Source organism: Corvus cornix, chromosome Z (assembly GCF_000738735.6).
Source record: "Corvus cornix cornix isolate S_Up_H32 chromosome Z, ASM73873v5, whole genome shotgun sequence".
Classification (NCBI taxonomy): domain Eukaryota; kingdom Metazoa; phylum Chordata; class Aves; order Passeriformes; family Corvidae; genus Corvus; species Corvus cornix.
This window is the reverse complement of record NC_046357.1, coordinates 41,045,178-41,064,973: the sequence shown is the minus strand read 5'-3', so window position 1 is coordinate 41,064,973 and position 19,796 is coordinate 41,045,178. Positions and strand designations below refer to the sequence as shown.

Here is a 19,796-nt window from a genome sequence, read left to right as displayed (position 1 = left end):
TGCAGGCCTGTTCAGCTCATTAATCTTTCCTACCTAACTCAGAGCTAACACTCTGGCTATCATTACCTGATGGTTTAATCACATAAACATGATTTGGCTTCAGCAGATTTAAGCTGGCAGCTTCCACAGCCATGCTGTGGAAAGTCTTCCCCTCCCAGCCTGTGGGCTCTGACTCTGCCATATTGGCTCTGCCCATAAAGATCTCTCTCTTCCTGCCCTCCTTGCTCCACTACATTCAAGAAAATGCCTCAACTACATCTTGCTACCTTTTTAAATCCTTCTCTGCTTCATCTGTCATTTCCTATTCAATAATTATGTTTTATCTTCAGACAGTCTATAACAGAGGAATAGAAAGAGTAATCAGGTCATTTCATTTTCTCTGATGCTGTCCTATGCTTAAAGACGTTTCCAAACCTCATCAACTTTCTGGTTTAACTCCTACCCAAAACTGCCCTTTGCTAAAATGCTAACTAATAGGCTAGGAAACATAACAGCAACTATTACCACCATACTACTTCTTTGGATTTATCTACGTCCTCCAATACACCCAACAGACCCTTAGGATAGGAACTGAACCCATTTTTTAGTTAAGTATTTGCATACAATCTAGCACAACAGAATCATGACCACACTTTAATAGTTATGTGATACCCTAGTAAATATCCTACAGCACTGCACTGAAATGCCTTTAGAATTTGTGTGTAGAACAAAGTATAAAGTATGTCAGCTACAACTGCAGTTGATTCAACACCCCGAAAGTTAACCAGAATAGAATTTGGCCTAATCACGTATGATGTGCTTCACTTATCACTGCACCAGAGACTGATGAAGAGCAAGGTATGTAGGTTATTGTTTTAAAATGCTATTTCTATCATCCCAAACAATGAAAATCCATGGGGGAAAAGCCTTTTTAATTCTCATTTTCTGCCATGTTTGTAGTCTGTCAGACTTTAGTGGAACTGTAAAAGGCTATTAAATTACCCATTATATTTTCCTTACCACTACAGGTTGCTTTTTAAAGTAGTTTTACATATGTTCAGCCAATTCATATTTTATTTTGGTTTGCTTATATGCAGAAGCTTTCTCTCCCTCCTCTGGGAAACTGTTTTCCTTGCTAAGAGACCTCATTTTCTGGAAACACTTTCTTTACTAAGCCTCTGCTGACTGTTTTGCAATTTCATATTTATACCTATGTACATGAATGAATGATTCCTTCCTTTCTTTGCATTGCTTCTAGCAACCTCATAGATCCAGACTGCTCTCATGTCTCAGTGTAGCAGTAATTTAATCAAGTTTTATGTTTAGTTCATTTTTTCTCCTTGGAAATCAATTCTTTAAACAATTTTTTTATGATTCCCTGAGTTCTTTTCCCAGTTAAGAAATATTTCTGGTTATGTGGTACCCATAAGATAAGGAAGTATTCTACTTGAAACAACACCATGATGACAAAAACCAGCCCTTTCATATTATTGTAACTGCTCATAACTATGCTTTGCTTAAAAATTTATCTGAGAATTACGTTGGTGCAATGCTTATACTTTTTTTCCTTATTACTAATAAACACTGAGTCTGGTCATGTTTCTTGTACAGATTTAAGTAATAAAAGGTTAATCAGCTGTAATACTCCCATTCTGCAACCTTCTTAGGTGTATATACAACTCCTAAATCTGAGTTTTCCAACTGGAGTCAATATCATTACTCATACTCTTTAATTCTTACATAGTGTAAGTGCCTTGCTAAGTGGAGTCAAGTCCCTCGTGTGCTGCTGGATGAATGCAAAGAAGATACATGTGAGGGTAAGACTTGATTCTTTGTATTAATGCTTGAAAGCTTTTTTACGCCTCAGCTTGCAGAAGTTCAGTTTCTGGGAAAAGAACTTCTGCTTCACTGCTGTAATGTCTCTCACTTCCCATAAAGCCAAAACTTTATTCCAGCTCAATAAAATATTATTTTCAAAGTAACCACTGCCTACTATTGATAAGAAAACTCCAGATAGGAAAATAAGAGGCAATATGAATAAACATGTAAGTGACTCAGCTTGTTTTTAAACTGCGGTCACATAAATCTACTCAAGTCATGCCATCATCACTAACTGTTCTTTGAGCTTCTTTGCCTCAGAAACAAGCACAACATTCATTTTTCATATCTATCAAAGCAGTGCCTTAAAAGCCTTTTTTACTGTTCTCAAGGGCATCTCCCTGGTCAAGGGTCTGGCCCTCAGTCTGGAAAATGTCCAGTCACACAGTCCAATATTTCTTTGGGCACACTTGGCTGGGGTTGTAATTCCCCGTTTGTCCAGTGTGTTACCCTGCCAGGTGTAACACTGGTGTAGCATCATGATCTCTTTTCTTGTATCAGCAAGGGATTAAAAGAACTTCAATTTTTAGAAGGTTTGGGGTTTTTTTTCCCAAATACTGTTAACTGCTGAAGATGACATAGCATTTAGAAACATCATTTCCCCAGCTAATCTGCTATTCTCTGCAGGAGGAGGACCATCTTTCAATTACTAGTTTAAAGCAGTTTGCTGCAGTATGTGGTTATCTCAGTACCATCAGCACATTAAGCCTTTCTGGGGCTCATTCTGTTCCCTGACTTCCCTGAAGCCAGCATACAAAGCATTAGGCTCTCCATTAGGCACAGACCTAAAGCCAGGGAAAAAGCATTCTCTGCCAGTCCTTGTCTCAGCATCTCCCTGAGGCAATTCTATTTTTCTTTTTTTAAAATTCTTACAGCTTCTTTCTTGACAGATGCCCTTGATTTAACTTCTCACAGTCATTCCACATCACTGCAACAGTCTGAAGCACATAAGATTACTTGAAAAATACCTAATTTAAGTACCTTCTTCAGTACACAGTATTCCGCATCTGAGAATTACTGAAGAAATAGTTCTGAATGTTTAGTTCTCTATTTAATTGACTTTAACATCTTGATAATCACTTTGATAATAATTTTGAAGTTACATCACTGAAACCTTAAACTTTTGATTTGTTTTCCTGAATAAATTATACAAAATTATGTATTCACTCATCATAATCTTCTCCAACTGGATGGAGCTTGCCTGTACCTGAAAGAGTCTAATCCAGAGAGATTAATAACATACTATACTGGGGAAAAGACAGTGTTTGTGAAGTATGACATTTCTGTACAAAATTGTTTAAAGTTCATTAAAGTTCTTGAATAATTCAGTAAGCATGCAGAGGACAAGCAAGTAAATGCTTGTATCTGGATCTTCCAAAATACTACTGAAAAGTTTCCTAGAGGCCAATAAAGAAACAAAATCACCAAAAAAAAAAGGGGTGTCATCCTTTCATGACATACTACAGAATTAAAAGTTAAGGAAAAAAGGACAGGAACAAATGGTCAGCTTTTCAATGAAGAAAAAATAACCATGAAGGATTCTCCACAAAGATATATGCTGGGATATGTACTGCTTCTCATATCCATAAATAATAAATAATATTACTTCCAGTAGGACAGGCAGGCAAATAATGAAGTGGAAAAAGCTTCAGACAATACCAGATTATTTAGGAGGGTCAAATCTTTAACTGGCTACAGGAACTGCAGAACGGACTCATGACACTGAGGGACTAGGGAATAAAACAGTAACTGGAAATGAGAGCCAAGAAGTGCAGGCTAGGGAAAATGTGAGAAAACAACCGATCTTCATTTTTAACTGTATTGAGGTGCTGTACACTGTCAGATGAACTTTAAAATAGGTATTACTAAGCAGCAAAAACATCGTGCATGCATTTTACATGATACTCTGAAAGCATCAGAAAAATGCCTTCTGACAGTAAAACAGAATAAGTAGGATAGCAGAACCCTTACGAAAATGGAAAAAAAAAGAGAAGTCATTATACTACTGTCAGTATTTTATGCTGTCATGACTTAAACCTGACAGGTGGTTCTGGGCTCCACAGCTTTCAAACTGTTAAATAAAATCTTCAGAGTAAGGGCAGAGTGATAGAATTATGCTCCTGCATGAAGGGGCAGTAGAAAACCTTAGCTTGGAAATGTCTGAAAGAAGACAAGGAGGATATGGTAACACTTAACTAAAGACCAGAGAGAAAGTGAAATAAAAATATTCACTCAGGTAGAAGAATCATGGAACACACATTAAAATTGTCAGGCAATTTAAAGCAAACAAAGAGGGATATTGTCCCCCTCACACAAAGCACATGATAAAACTGTAAAACTCACTGTCTCAGGGATTTTGTTGAAGCCAAAGCATAAAAAAACCCAAGCACATGACGTAGCCAAATGTATGGAAGATGGTTCTAGCTGTGGCTAACATGTTAGTTCAGCTGTACATTTTGATCTAAGTTTTCAGCACCTCATCAGCCTGTGTATTCCACTGTTTATAATCCCCCACTAGACAAGACAGAACAGTTTAGAAGGACCCTTGGTCTCATCTAGTCTCACCTATTCTCGCATTAGTACTAGACTTACAAAACATGGAGAAAGACCTGCAGAACTGAACCATAAATGTGACAAAACGTGAGTACAGGATTTCTTGTATCCTGACATATATTGCCTTCTAAAATTTTTCCTCCTTGGTTTTACACAGATTATACGTAACAACTTCAAAGATTCATTCTGAAAATTAATGAGGATGTTTTACAGTTGACAAGCCACAAAAGCAAAATTCATTGTTCTTTGGAAGAATAGTCTAGTTGAGACTTTAGTATTAATAGATAATACACAGAGAATTTTCCTCTCTAACAATCAATGAACGTACACAATACAAAGTCTTAGAAAACAAAAAACAGCCATGTCCTTTGTGCAGCATACTCTGAGGCTATAATTTGTTCCATGCGGATAAACAGCCTTGATTAATGTTGTGGCTGGATCCAGACCCAAATGAATGACGAAGCACTTCCAGTAACAGGTTCCCCTGCACAGTCTGGAGCAATTGTTCCTCTGGAGAAAATTTTCCTTTATTCATTCCGAGTAGCAATCATGTAGTCAGTGCACGGTAATCTCTTTAACCTAACAGGAATATCTGTGGTGTGAAATACCAGCACTGTGAGATTGGCACCACCAGGCCTTTTACCATCTTCCACAGATATGGCTGCAGCAGCACAACACACAGCAGCTCCTTTGCCCTTAGTCATTCACCCATTTCCCTGCACAGCTTTACCTTACATCAGTGTCAAAACAAAGACTGCTCACTGTTTGGCGTCAACTCAGCCTATGGCTACCAGCTGAGAAAGATTCCCCACAAAAAACCTGACGAAGCCGAAAGGAAAACACATCATCAGCCTTTCATGTTGCAGAATGCAAATCTTGAATTTCTCCGAGTTATCCTTTTCAGGCCACTGTAGTACAAAGTAAACTGGCAAATTGCAGTCAACCTATAAGATGCATAGATCTGTTCTGACCTGAACACTCCAGTGCTCAGATGCCTCTTCTTCCCCAGCCATGCTCAGCTGACATGCCCATACAAGGACACATCAGTCAGAAAGACACTCTCTCCCCACTATACCACTCCTGGAGAGGAGACCTCCTCCAAAACATGCCTTTTCCTCCCATGATTCTGAAAGTACAAAGAGAATTCTGCATTTCTTTTGAAAACCCACATTACAGGAATATAAAGGGATGTGCTCTTGTGGTGTGTTCAGTTGCTGTTCAGTTGCTCCCCGCTTCATCTAATTGAAACAAAAAATATTATCTGTTCTCCGTTTTTAATGGGCCTCTTCAGATTCTGGTTTTCTAGACAACTCCTTTCTGATCATCAACAGCTATTCAGAAAGATTAGTGCAATATTTGCTTTTACAGATAAACAAATTGTTTTTACTGCTCGCCATTTACTAATGGGAAGCACTATCATTGCATAATTAATGTCTATTAAGTAAGACTACCTATGATGTACTTGAGCAAAAAGTTTGTCAAAACCACCAGCATCTCCATCTCAAATTTTGCAATATATGAAATGCTAATGTGAAAAATGTATTAAGGATTTGTAACTGCACAGTGCAGTATCTTTTAAGAGGGCCAAAAGAGTGCTTATGTGAAAACATAAGGGAAATACTTTAAAATCTCCTAAAAATGCATTGTGAAACAACTTAGTTGGCATGTGACGAGAATGACACACTTCATGTTTATTTACCCTTCATATCTGCCAACACAGTTAAATATTAAGGAAGCCACCAAGGGATTAATTCTCTCATCTCTTTCTCCAGTCCTCTAAAACATTACTTAGTTCTCTGATTTCCAATAATGCATGACAAGAAGGGATAGTATAATAAATCATCTTTTACAAATCATTTTAGATACAGAACCATGTCTATCGGAGAAAGACCATCTTGGGTTCATGATTGCTCCCTCTCCAGACAGTCTTAACAGGTCTATGAAACTGGTAAAGCCCTACAAGTAGCAAGTACCCAAAAACACAGGATAAAACAAGCAGACGTGGGATAAACCCTGTAGTACTCCTATAACTGAACGCATTTCTTAGAGCAGGGATAGCTAGTGGGCATGTAGGCTACACATGAAAGGTAAGAAGTCAGTAAAACCGAGTTTTGCAGAGAAAATAAAAATGGAAAACAACTTAGCCATGTTGGCCTAAGACCATCCCAGTCTTAAAAACATCCTACTTTTGCACTGCGCATAACAGGGAAAACAGCACACACTGTCTGGGGTAGACTGACAGTCACTATAAACAAAATAAATACACTGCGGTTTCAGCATAGCCCTACCAACAAGTCGTTTGAGAACAGGATCTATATACCTCTGTGATTCCTAAGACAGTATTAATTACCTATGACAACCGAGACACAGTTGTGATGCTGAACCTTGATAATCTTTGCATATTGCTCAGTTATTTAATGTCTTGCCAATCCAGACTTATTCCCAACTGCAAGTGTCATTCAGACCACAGAAGAAGTACTTCTTCAGCCACTTCACATACCATTCCCCCCCCTCCCTTCAACTATGCAACTTGATGCATCTTAAAGTCTCAAGAAATGTGCCAATAATCCCAAAACGGCATGCTGACACCCCCCACAATGCCTGTCAGATACGGGCTCGTAGGTTCCTAAAGCAGAGGGTTACTCAGCAGTTACTAGAGAGCAGCAAGATGTGAGAAGAAAACGCACCCCTAAAACACGCCGCAGCCCCAGCCGCTGCGAAGGTCACCAGCCCCATCCTCTCCCCGCCGCCCGCCCGGGAGGACGACAGCACTACCCGAGAAGTTTCGGAGAGCACCCGCGGCCGCCGCACCCGGGGCTGCGGGGGCGAGGCCGATGGCCGCAGTCACCGGCAAGTCGGCCGAAGTCCCGCGCCCGCTGCCCCCGCCGTGACTCACCAGCCTGGACTGGGCGCGCTGCAGGAACTCCTCCATGGCGCCGGCGGGCCGGCCGGGCACAGGGCAGGAGCGCGGCTGGGCTGCCCGCACGGCGCTGCCCCGCACGGCGCTGCCCGCTCGGCGCCCCGGCTCCCCGCTCCCCGCCCCGGCTCCCCGCTCCCCGCCGTGCTGCGGAGCGCCCGCCCCGCCCCGCCCTGCCCGCCGCGGGCGCTGACGTCAGCCCGTGCCGCAAGGGCCGGTGCGGAGCCCCGCGGAGCGGCCGCACCGCGGAAGGGCGCGGGACGCGCCTCCTGCACCGCGCGGGGCGCTGGGCCCTGGCGAGCGGCCGGTCGCTTGTGACAAGAATTCCTGAACCAAGTACAGGGCGCGCCCAGACCCGCCCGACGCAGGGGCTCAAAGCAACAGGCGCTGGTTGGTGGCTGCTGCGAGCCCTTGGGCGGCGATATCTCAGTTTCCCATTTCAAGTTTGGTAAGACTCATCCATGGAAAGCTCGAGGGCATTGGGGTCTGAGGCAGTGACCGTTTCGGGGTCCCCTTCCCGTGTTGGCAAAAGGTCTGGAGGGAACCAAGCGGTGGGTTCAAATTGCAAAAGGGCAGGTTAGATTAGATGTTAGGAAAAAAACTCTTCTGAGAGTGGGGAGGCACTGGAACAGGTTAGCCAGGGAAGCTGCAGATGCCCCTTCGTTGGAGGGGTTCAAGACCAGTTTGGATGGGGCTCTGAGCAACCTGGTTTAGTGGAAGGTGTCCCTGCCCATGGCTGGGGGGTTGGAACTAGATGTTCTTTTAAGGTCCCTTCCCTCAAACTGTTCTATGATTCTATGATTCTGTGTTTCACAGTCAAGCCTCAATAAACCCTGCTGTGTACCTCAGACCTAGGATTCCTTCTAAATATATTGCCCATAGTCACATATTATGTATATATTCAATTGAACAGCTCCCAGTGGAGCCTCCTAGGCTAGAGTCCACTTTGTAGAAAAATAAAGAGAAGTGTTGAAGAATTTGAGTCCAGGACTATAGAAGTCAATGGGAGGTCATGCAATGAGTGTAGAGTAAACCAGAAAATGAACTGTAGGGTTTGCAGCATCTCCAGTGCTCTCACACCACTAGTATTCACCAGTGAGAGGTTTTTTCCCACTCTAAATAACTAACCTGGATAGTGCAGATTTATTATTCCGATCAAGTTGTACCTCACTGAGGAGTCAGTGATAACTAATTGTTAATAAATTCAGTGCTATGTGATCTGGGATTTTTCTCTCGTGTATTTTTTTGCAGCTCATTGAAGATATTACTGTAAGAGCTAAAAGCTCTTGCTTCCTTATTAACAAACTTTTTCTGACAATTGTAATTTACTCTCATTTGATTTGTTAATTCTTCCATGATATCTTGCAGTGCTGGTACTGTGTTTCCTGCCATAATCAATCTGCTCTGCCTAGTCATATGTTCCAGTTGGAAATTGTTCTGGGGAACAAAAAAATAAACCTTAATCTGTATCATAACCATCTAAAACTGAAAGGTAAATCTTCATTAAAATATTTGCGTAGACAAATTACATGAAGCAAGCTACTCTAAATGACAGTGTTCTACAGGAAAAAGATAATCCTGTTACATTTACTAGAACATTTCTTCTTCTGAAATGCATTAGTGTGTTTGTACATTAATGTGTTTCAGGACTCTGTCTGATTTTGGATTTTCTGGTTGCTGTTCTATAGAAAAGTATGTCTCCTGAAAGGTTACAGGTTTTGCACAACATACTCTCGTAACTTGAAATTGAAGTATTACAATACAGAAATTGCTGTGTAACTTGGTATGCAGAGTTGAGGTCTACTAGGAATGTATTGCCAAGTAAGAAAACAATATGCCCTGCACCAAAAAAGGGAGTAAAGTATATATTTCACTTCAGTAAAGTCTGCAAAACAACTAAAATTAAAAGATCCAGCTAGCTACATGAGCTAAACTGAAGTTTTGAAAATTGGTGCTTAAAAGGGTCATTTTTGATGCATACATATTAAAAAAGAAAAAAGAGAGAACAGCAAATAGTTGAAGAATAAAAAAGCTGAATTTGCTAAACAGGCAGCAAAGTTCTTATGCCTCATACCAAAAAGCACACTTACTCTCATACACTGTAAATAAAATGTGTTGACTAATCACTTCTTTGTACATCCGCTGAATACATCTGTGCATGTAAATATACCTCTACATTGTAGTATCCGAGTTGTCCTTCACTGAATCTAGAAGAACCAGGGGTCTCCATATTGGATTTCCAGAGATGGCCTCAGTACAGCTGCATTGAAAACAAAATAGAGTGCACCTGAGCTCCCTGAAAACATTAGCACTAGATAGCTTTTGAAGCTGCTTTTTAAGTAACTTGTTTACCTCCATAATTATTGTATGAGTTAGATATTGATAATTAATTATTTATATCCTATTGTGCAAAACCATGGACAGAGTACCAATCTTGGTATCTTTGTATCTGTTTAATATTTAATAGAAATTCCTAAGCCTTATTCTCCTCTTTTATACCCCACTTGTAGCCACTAATTTGCTTCCACTTTACTGAAGCTTAAATTAGAGATGAATCTGGACACAGATTATTTTTTATCCTTTTTCCTAAAGTAGCTAAAACCAGTTCACAGTCATCCAGAAGCTCTTCCTAAGGTGTGTTCTTTATTTGATGTATGTAACTTACCTCCTTATGAAGTCAGTGGGAATCATGTATGTGTCCCAAAGTGAAAATTTGCTCAATTATCTCATTCATAGAATCAAATTACTGAAAAATAGGCTTGTTGAGCAGTACTTGTTTATAAGCACTTTTGCAATACCTCTTGTCACATTGAAGAGATTTAGCCTGTGAACTGAAAGTTCTGCTTTGTATGTCTTTGTTATTTTGAAAATGTAAACACAAATAATGTCATACTTATTCAGAGGGTGGTTTGGGAATGAATGCTTCTCTATTCACATGGCAAAGGAAAAGTTCATTTTTTAGTTTCAGCCATTATTCAAGCATGTGTGAAAATAGGATTACTTTGCTGTCTTTTTACTGTGTCCTAAAAACCCCTGTAACTCTAGTAATGATGATCAATGCCTTACACTTCAGGTTCTTCTAAAACTCCTCTCATTTTCACTGTGGCCACCCAGAGAAAAGTAATTTGCATGATATAGAAACTATCCTAGTGAAACCTTATCTCCTCATATATACTGTGTGCCACCAATAATACAGACTTTTGTGATATTCCGTAGTTTCTGTGGTTCATATCCATTTTATTTATTCTTCAGGCATACAGTTCAGATCATTCTATTCCATATAATGGAGAAGCAAACCCAGTGATTACATGTTCAATTCTGAGAACAACTCAGAACTGAACTCTGTAACTCATCTTTACAGTTTAGCAAGGAAATAGAAGAGCTGTCATGATACAGCTATCCAGTAGTACAGCATTTCTATCAAAATTGTTTTTATGATAAACACTTCAATAATGTATTAACAATCATTTTCGTGTTAAATAAGGCTGACATTCCTATTGCAAGACTTTCTATACTACCACAGTAAGAATAAATAGTTTCTGCTCATGGAATGAGAATGTAACATAATCATTTCAATAAAAGAACAGGAAAAGTTCACAGCTCTCAGCTCTTGTAAGAGGATATTATTTAAAAATTTGAAAGGAAAAAGGTAATTTCACAAGTTACTGAAAGAATAATTCTCCAGACAGCCACCCAAAGAAAGAAAAAAGAACAAAGCTGTGTGTAGCAGCAGTAGGCTGAGAGTCATTGGCTTTGGCACTCAAACCATTTTACTTTCAGAGTCTCTATGTTTTCCATGTACATCTATGAAAGCTACAGCTTTTTTCTTACAGAGTTTTACCAACAGGACATGTCCTTAGGAGCACCAGTTATCCAGTTTTCTGTATCAAGCATCTTCACTTCCTATGGTTAGTATTTCCAGTTTTTCATGTTTCAGTTACACTCTTCCCAGAATCATAGAATTGTTTAGGTTGGAAAAGACCCCTGAGATCATCAGGTCCATCTGTTAATCCAGCACCAGTGTTCACCACTAAACCGTGTCTCTAAATGCCGTGTCTAACAAGTCTTTTCTCCAGATTAAACAGCCCCAACTCCCTCAGCCACTCCTCATAGGGATCATGCTTCAGACCCTTCTCCGGCTCCGTTGCCCTTCTCTGGACATGCTCCAGCGCCTTAATGTCTTTCCTGTAGTGAGTGAGGGGCCCAACACTGGATACAGAATTTGAAGTGAGGCCTCACCAGAGTACAGGGGCGTGACCCCTTTGCTAGTCCTGCTGGCCACACTGTTGCTGATAGAGGCCAGGATGCCCTTGGCCTTCTTAGCTACCTAGGCACAGCTGGCTCATGTTTAGCTGCTGTCAACCGATAGCCTCAGGTCCTTTTCTGCTGAGCATCTTTCCAGCCACTCTGCCTCCCGTCTGTAGCATTGTTGCACGGGCTTTTTGTGACCCAAGGACAGGACCTGGGACTTTGCCTTATTGAGCCTCATACCACTGGCCTTAAACCATCAATCCAGCCTGTCTAGATCCCTCTGTTGAGTCTCCCTGCCCTCCAGCAGATCAACATTCCCACCCAGCTTGGAGTCATCTGCCAACTGACTGAGGGAGCGCTCAGTCGACCCCTCACCCAAATCATTGATAAATATATTAAATAGAACTGGCCCCGCTACTGAGCCCTGGGGAACACTACTTGTGACTGGTTGCCAGTCACCCTATAAAGACAGACAAAAAGAAACCATTTCAAGTATCAGAATACTCTTCTCCAAACATGAAGACTGTCCATCAACAATGCATAAGACCTCTATGCTGTAAATGCCTCCTGTCTTTCTTTAGTGAAAATGAGCATGAAAGTGGAGGCAATGAACTCACTTTTGGACTTTGGTTTTCCCAATGTAAACCAAGTCCTATTAAGAAATTGTGTTCTCCAAGGGATTACTTCCATTTGTAATCAAATGTGAAACTTTATAACTGGCCCAATTACTTTTGAGGAATATTAGGTATAGAAAAATGAAAATGCCACTGCTTTTTCTGAGGGGTAAAGGAAGAGAAAGAAGCCATGCTTGGTTAGGAGATGACTCCTAAAGGTCTGATACATATTTTGTTGAGGTTTTCAAAGACCAAATGCATTGATCGTATTTTAGTTGTGAATAGCACATAATTCCTGTGTTACAACAATTGTCTTTTCTGTTCCTCCATGCAAAACTGAATAAGATACCAGATAGTGCATTTTTGAGCCAAGGCTAGCTAATAATTCAAAGCCAAAAGGCCATATTGAATCAATACCAAATGTCCTTGGAGGTATTGAAAACAATGGATGATTGAATAGCTTTCTGTGTGGGAAAGTACAGGCTGAAGGTGGACAATAGAACTGCAGGTTTAGTCCCCTCCCAGACTACAACTTGTACCAAATAAGCATGAAATTAAGTTTAGAAGCCGGAATCCAGATTCATTTCCCATCAGTACTATGTCCATGGACACCAACTTCCCAGGTTGTTCATCAAATTTCAACACAGCTGTAGTCTGCACAGCTGTACAGGTTATTTATTATAGAAGTTAACCTTCTGTGCTGCTGCCTCTTTCTTACACCATGTATGCTGATAATTTAGGCAAATTGCATGTGCCATGTGAATACATCCCCAGCTGTACAAATGATCGGTTTACTAGGTAAGAGAGTATGTTATTTCACTAGCACAACCTCAGTACAGGCTACTTGTGTGAAGCTGGTCTCAGGTCAAAGAAGTAATTCTGGTAGATGGCTCAGTTTAAGCTATTACCAAATCTCCTGTCTCCTCCTCACTTGGAAATTAATTGAAGGAAATTTATTCCCATTATACTGCCATATACTATTAGTATTTAAACTAGGCAGAAAGTATATTTTCAAGGGACGGTAATCACTGTAAAATAGTGGGTAAGGGCTTAAGATATTTGACTTAAATCATTAACACAGTTTGGTTCCCATGTACATGGGTCAAAGTCCTCAAGGGTTTTAGGCTGCAGTGAGCACAAGGCATTTCCAAGTTAACTATAAGAAAATTAGAGTAAACAGTACATAAAACTTCTGCTTTATAGACTACCATTGATCAACTGCATATAGTACGTTTATTATTTTTGCATTTGGAGATGTTTATAAGAAGTTCACAAGGGAACATTCTTACAGATATTGGTTTGAATACAGATAAAAAGGAAATAAGAGTGAACACCAGATTCCAAATTATAGCAAATAACATGAAGAGGATATTGGCTCTGCGGTAATAATTGTGAAATATATTTCACTGAATAATATAGTGGTTACTATTTGAAAACCAAAAAGTAACAGAACTTCTCATTTTGCAAGTTGACCAGAATATGCTGCTGTTCATCATAGACCAGCTAAAAGTAATTTGTAAGGTAGAAATTACTTAATTAATAGAATACCATACTATGATTTTTAGATAGGTCTTCTCATTCCACAAACAAGTAGCATAGCTAACTACAGTTACATTCCTAAAAAAATACCATATTACATTGAATACAGTTCTTACCTTGACCTTTGAAATTCATACATACTCAACAAATTCATAGGACCTTTGCTTTGCAGACAATACTGAATATTTAGTAGATACGCTGATAATAAAATTAAGGCTTGTGAATGGTCAGGTTCTTTATCCTGCCCACAACAGGGGGATTGGAACATGATAATCTTTAAGGCTCCTTCCAACACAGGCCATTCTTTGATTCTACAATACTATGAAGGTCCCAAATACAAGTAAGAATATTCTATGAGATTAATAAAGAACAATAAAGAGCATTCCATCATCGACATCCCCGTGCTTTAAATGGAGGAGGATATTTTGGGGGGTGGGGGGGGAAGGAGGGGGTAGAATTACCTCTAATTTACTTTTATTTTTTTCTTTAAAAGAAGTAGAGTTATTTTAATTGCCTGTAAATGCAACAGTAGAATTACAAAACTGATAGTGATCCGAAGGTGCAAGTGAGGGGAATTCATGTAGAGGTAATCTTAGTTAGGACAAAAAAAATAGGTTATGGCAGAAGACCATAGAACTTGCAACACACAGTCTTTCCTTTAAGTCTGAATTATGGTTGCTGATTCTGTGTACCTGTCCTAGTTTTGGCCAGGACCCAGAGGTTGTTCTATACCACCCCATGCCTTTGCTTGCTCAGCTGGGAGAGCTGAGACTCTTAATCCCAGGACTGTGGGTTGGAGCCCCACACTGAGCAGCAATGTCATGGTTTAGGAACGGTATTCCCTAATTCAGTGTCTGCACCAAGACTGTCCAAAACCAAATGCCATTCTCTTGCTCCCCCTTTCCTTCCCCCTTTCCACTAAGGCAGGATGGAGTTGAGAATTGGAGGCACAAATAGTGACGATCATGCCTTGAGATAAGAACAATTTACTGGAAACAGCAATGACGTAAGAAACATCAACAATATTAATACCAGAATGTATTACTTTTGTGTGGAAATGGATGAAAACATAAGTTTTGGAGTATTTTCTGTTATTCGTGGTTTATATTTTTGTGGATTATCTTAAACCAATGGGATAAATGCCAAGGATTTGCATTTATTTTCTGTTTCAATAATGTATGTCTTGTACTCAAGACTTTGGCTTTTCAACTAAGAATTCATATTTTAAAGACAAAATATGTAGAATTCATATTTTAAAGCTTGACCATTTATGATCATTATTGTCACCACTAAGAAAAGATTCATGTTGGTCTTATTTATTAAGGCAATCAAAATGTGCTGTTATGTTCCTAATTACGATATTTATCCAAACTCCCCTACTTACCCACAGTACGAATACAGCGCAGACAGCTGTTGTAGAGCTTCCCTATGCAGCTCTGGAAATCAGTTTTTCTTTCAACTAAGGACACTCCTATTCTCATAGAGAAAGAGTAGAATAAATGTGGATCTTTGCACTGAGGCAAACACTGGTGTTGGATGCGTGAAGTTGTGTTAAGGATAAGAGCTGCTGAAGCAGAGAAGTGTCTAACAACTGTGGTAGATCATAAAATGTTCTGTTCAAACTTCTCCTTCTGGACAACTGTATAATTACAAAAATAAAAGATTAAAAACAGTCAGGCAAACAAAACTTTGTCACTTTTAATGTAAATTGCCCACAAGGAAAAAAAAAAGGAGATTTTAAAATACAAAAGAGTATTTTCTTTATTTCTTTCCTTTTAGAAGATAAAGAATACTAGTATAAGAATCTACAAACAGATTTGATAGCAAAAAGACATCCCCTGAGAGCTGAAATAAAAGGCTTGCTTCACTGTTATGCAGCACAGTACGCAAACTGTAGAACTGGCGCTGTCATGAAGTTTATCACAAAAATCAAAAAACAAATATGAATATATGAAAATTATATTAAGAGCATCTATTTAGAATATTTTAAAAAATCTTTACATTAATTCAGTGCCTATTGACTGAGTGCTTTTTGCTGAAATATGAGCAGTGTGTTTATTAAGTCAATATTACTGCTTTCAACTACTGTTAAGCAGAGACCATTAACACAGATAAAAAGATAGTATACTGCTCTCTTCATATGAAGTCCACCTTTCCAAAACCAAGAATGATCTTTTTCAGCAGCTACAGTACAGATTATCAGTGTTATCTGCTCCTTTCGTTTTCAGGAAATACAATTCGAATATGCTTTTTCAAAACCAATTCCAGAAAAAACACAGTTAAAAGACACCATTAAGGTCTTGGTAAACAATCTTATTGTTGTTTTAAAAGATTAATGATGTAACTATCCCAAAACCCTTTAAAAATATAGAACATTGTTTAGGCCACTTTCCTGAGGGGAATATGTAGCTGTGAATTGACATACCATTAGTGATATTTTCTGATGGATAGAATACATTTTGCTGGCAATGTTGGTCTGTGCTTTTATGTTCATTCTCCTCTGGATTATCTCTCTGTATGGATGTTTATTTGCTTCAGGAAAGAGGGAGACAATTCAGGATGCTCTTATGACATACCATCTCCCACTCTAAGCCATAAACTCAGATACAGTGAAACACGTTGGTTGTTGGAAATAGAGAATGATATTTCTATCCTCTATTCAGAAATAGAGGATAAGGAAGCAAAATTTGATTAGTGAGTCAATACAAATCTGTGGTGGGATAAGATTGCCCTCATTTTTTGTGGAAGTATGAAAAGAGAGGTTAAGTAATTAAGGGGATTATGAAGGAGGGAGTAAAACAGTACTTAGGATCCTCCGTACCCTCACTCCTAGTGTGTATAATAAAAACAGAGTGAAAGTTCAGATTAGAAGTTGCTCCCTTCCCATCTGCTAACTGTATATAAACAGTGCCTTCATAGTCACAAGATAGTTGCAATCATTAGGTTAACATGCAAGACAGTTAAATATATACCTCAATAGGCTTTTCTGAGTGCTGTGTTCAATCTATTTACCTACTCAGTGAGCAATTCCATTCACTTTAGTAGGAACATTTTTTGTAAGAAGTATTTACAGCCTGGAGAAAAGTGTAAAATGCATGTAAATCAAATTTTTTAAAATGGCAGTAATTACAGTAGCGTGTGGAGCCAACACTGAGCCTAAAAAGAATCTTGGTGGCAAATTGCACTGTTGTAGAATAAATAACCACTAAGAGTGACATGTATGGGAGGAATAGAGTAATCAGTGCATGAGGATTTCAGACCTAATTAATCTTTGAGTTAAGAAGCATAAGCAGAATAAACACTTATACTTTTATCATGAGCCCTGAATATGATAGTATTTATGCTTCTGCATAGATATCCCGTCTACTCTAAGAAGGGAAAATTACGTTTTATATTACTTTTCTTTTCCCCCCTGAATGGGGGAGAATTGTGTTCTATCACCTGAAGGTGAAATGACTCACCATGACAAAATGGCAGTGCTTCCTCAACAATGATTTACCTTTTTTTTTTTTTTTAATAGAAGGTGAATGACTGCATCTCCTACAGTCATGAAAAGGTTCTCCACCCAAATTACCATGGCAGGATTTCCTCCTTACCTATCTTCATTTTCTCTTCAACCCTGAAAATTGTCTAATCCACAAGTACTTCATTTCTATAGAGCAACAAGGAAAAGAATGCAGGACTAACCAAATGCTTATTTTCATCTGAGTTCAAAGATATTGTAGTGCTTCATGACAGCCACAATTCCTGGTTTTGGAATTAAACTAGAACTTGGTATTGGGTATTGTATCTTCCTCATAGTCAAAATTTAGTTATATATGCTGATTTCCTTTGTTAGCATAATTCTATCTCATGTTTATGGGTTTATATTTGCATGACACTATTAAAAGAGTGCTAGAAATTGCTCCTTTATATTTATAGTGATTACAGCTCTTGATAAGTAATTCCTTTGAGATCCTTTCCTTGGCCAGTACATAGCTAATCTAACTGTACATTTCAGTAGTCACTTCTTAAAGAGCTCATATTTATCCAGAACATGTGGAATTGTTGAGGAGAAGAGATATTTGAACTGTGTTATTACAGACAGAAAAATGGGGTTTTGTTTTACAGCCCAAAGCTTCTGTAAGCAGAATCAAAGAAAGGTAATTCTTGGAAGACAGCACGCAGGCACCCTTGTGCCTCTCATTGCTTACAGTCCAAAAGCTTCCTGTAGGAAAGTAACTGTAATCTGAGTAAAAGTAAACTAAGTCAAACTGATCATTTTACAAGGGCAAAACTTCTTTGAAGCTGCTCAACTTTGCATTAGCTCAGCAACTGTTTTCTGAGGACCATTTACTGAATTAGTATTATTTGCTTCCAATAGAACAGAGTATAGAAGAAAGAATACACTGTTGGTTTATATAGCAAATTCTCAAGATAACCAGGCATTATTTGCTTGGTGGGAAACTGACCTATCTGCTTTTCTGGCTAGACTGTACTTCTACTTCTCCTCTAGGTCTCCTTCAGATGGGTAAGTCCAAGGTAGGGATGAAGGATAACAGCCTAGGGAATCTGTCTATATAGAATTGGTTTCTACCTTGGAGAGCCAATTAAACATAAACTGCCTTGGGCTTTTAAGCATCTTCAGAATGCCAAAGCTAATGTCTCATTTCATATCTTAATTTATTTCTTTAATACCCAACAAGAATATTTTTGTTTACATAGAACAGGTGTTATTTCTGTAAATGATAGCTGTTTAGAAATTATTCTGATTTAACTGACAATAACCAATTTTAACACTTGGTGATTTGTGCCTCTTGCTAGTATCATAGATAACAGTAGTTACCAAAAAAAAAAAATTATCTGGCAGATGTTACCCTTTTTTCCCTTACATGCACTGAGCTCTGACAAAAGGTTATCTCATTTCCTTTTGCTGGCTTTAATACATGAGTACCAACACTGTCTCAAACCTTTTGTAAGGCTCAGCTCTCACAAGCACAGAAACACTAACATTTATCTCAGTCCATTGAATACATATGTTAGGTCAAGCACATCTCTTTAAGTTGCTTGAACAAGGGCCTCAATTCCTGGAAAGTTACCTTTCCCTTTTTATTTAAAAATATTAATAAAATCTGTGATATTATATCAAAACATCCAGCTAATGTGTTTTTCTCTTCCTTTTGATATAATAAAATAATAACGGTAGTTGCAGTGATAATTATCACTTCCACCATATAAAAATTGTACCATACTTATCTAAGTTTGTCATGTCATTTGACTGTAATTCTCCTTCCTTTGAAATACAAGAAAAACATCAGTTGGTATTTTTGAATGATCCATGCTATATTCGTGTTTTTGTCTCAAGGTTTCCAAAAGTAGGAGTAACAATGCCATACATGATGGAAGTCCATGTAAATACATGAGAAGCATATTTGTCTCAGAAATACATCAAGTGATAGCAATGAAATAATGTTTCTGTGGATGAATTCGGGGTAGTAGACTGAAGGACTTATTGTCTCTTCAGCTGAAGGACATGCTACTTGTCTGTATCTTCCCACTCTAGTGGCACACAGCATTATAGACCTTAGAGATATACAGGCAGTTTCATGGGATTCTGCTGTGGCCACCAGTGGATTAATTAACAAAAGTGATGGAAGTTAATTTCTGCTTCAAGGCTTAAAAGGAGGGCTGAGATTTTGATTGAAAGATTAAAATAAGTGTCCTTCATATTAATTTTAACTTTCAAAATGAGTTAGCATTGACTTCTCTGTTGGAAGTCTCATCTAGTAACCTAAAACTAGATAAAATGGAAACTCTAAGGTATTTAAGTAAATTGAACTGAAACAATCTGAGAAAACCAGTCAGCTCACGTGTATTTATAGACAGATAAATTACAGTAAGAATATTTATCTGAATGCCCTTCTTTATATTCGAGTTCCGTGTGTCTGTGATCACACTAATAGCATGTTGGAGCTGCATCTATGGTTTACAATTGGATAGTAATGGGAACTTTACCACTGATTTCTGCTAGAACGTCTTCCAGCCTATGCTGGATTTTGGTAGCAAGGGGACTGTGTGTCTTCTGT

At 38.8% G+C, this 19,796-nt stretch overlaps 1 protein-coding gene and 1 long non-coding RNA gene across 13 annotated transcripts in view; one reads left to right on the top strand and one right to left on the bottom strand.

Moving 5' to 3' along the window:
• Window positions 1–7,422, bottom strand: part of PRUNE2 (prune homolog 2 with BCH domain) — a 137,598-nt gene extending 130,176 nt beyond the window's left edge. For all 12 annotated transcript variants that reach the window (XR_005603800.1, XM_039566743.1, XM_039566741.1 and 9 more), the window contains exon 1: window positions 7,307–7,422. Coding sequence is in view for 11 of the 12 variants with exons in the window: in XM_039566743.1 (XP_039422677.1) it covers window positions 7,307–7,342 (36 nt within the window). In the remaining variant the exon portion in view is untranslated. The remainder of the gene's footprint in view (window positions 1–7,306) is intronic.
• A 110-nt stretch (window positions 7,423–7,532) lies between these two features.
• LOC109145203 lies at window positions 7,533–11,258 on the top strand. The gene is made up of 3 exons (XR_002046483.2): window positions 7,533–7,775; window positions 8,696–8,819; window positions 11,161–11,258. It is a non-coding gene; the product is annotated as an uncharacterized LOC109145203 (long non-coding RNA).
• Window positions 11,259–19,796: the final 8,538 nt, after the last annotated feature.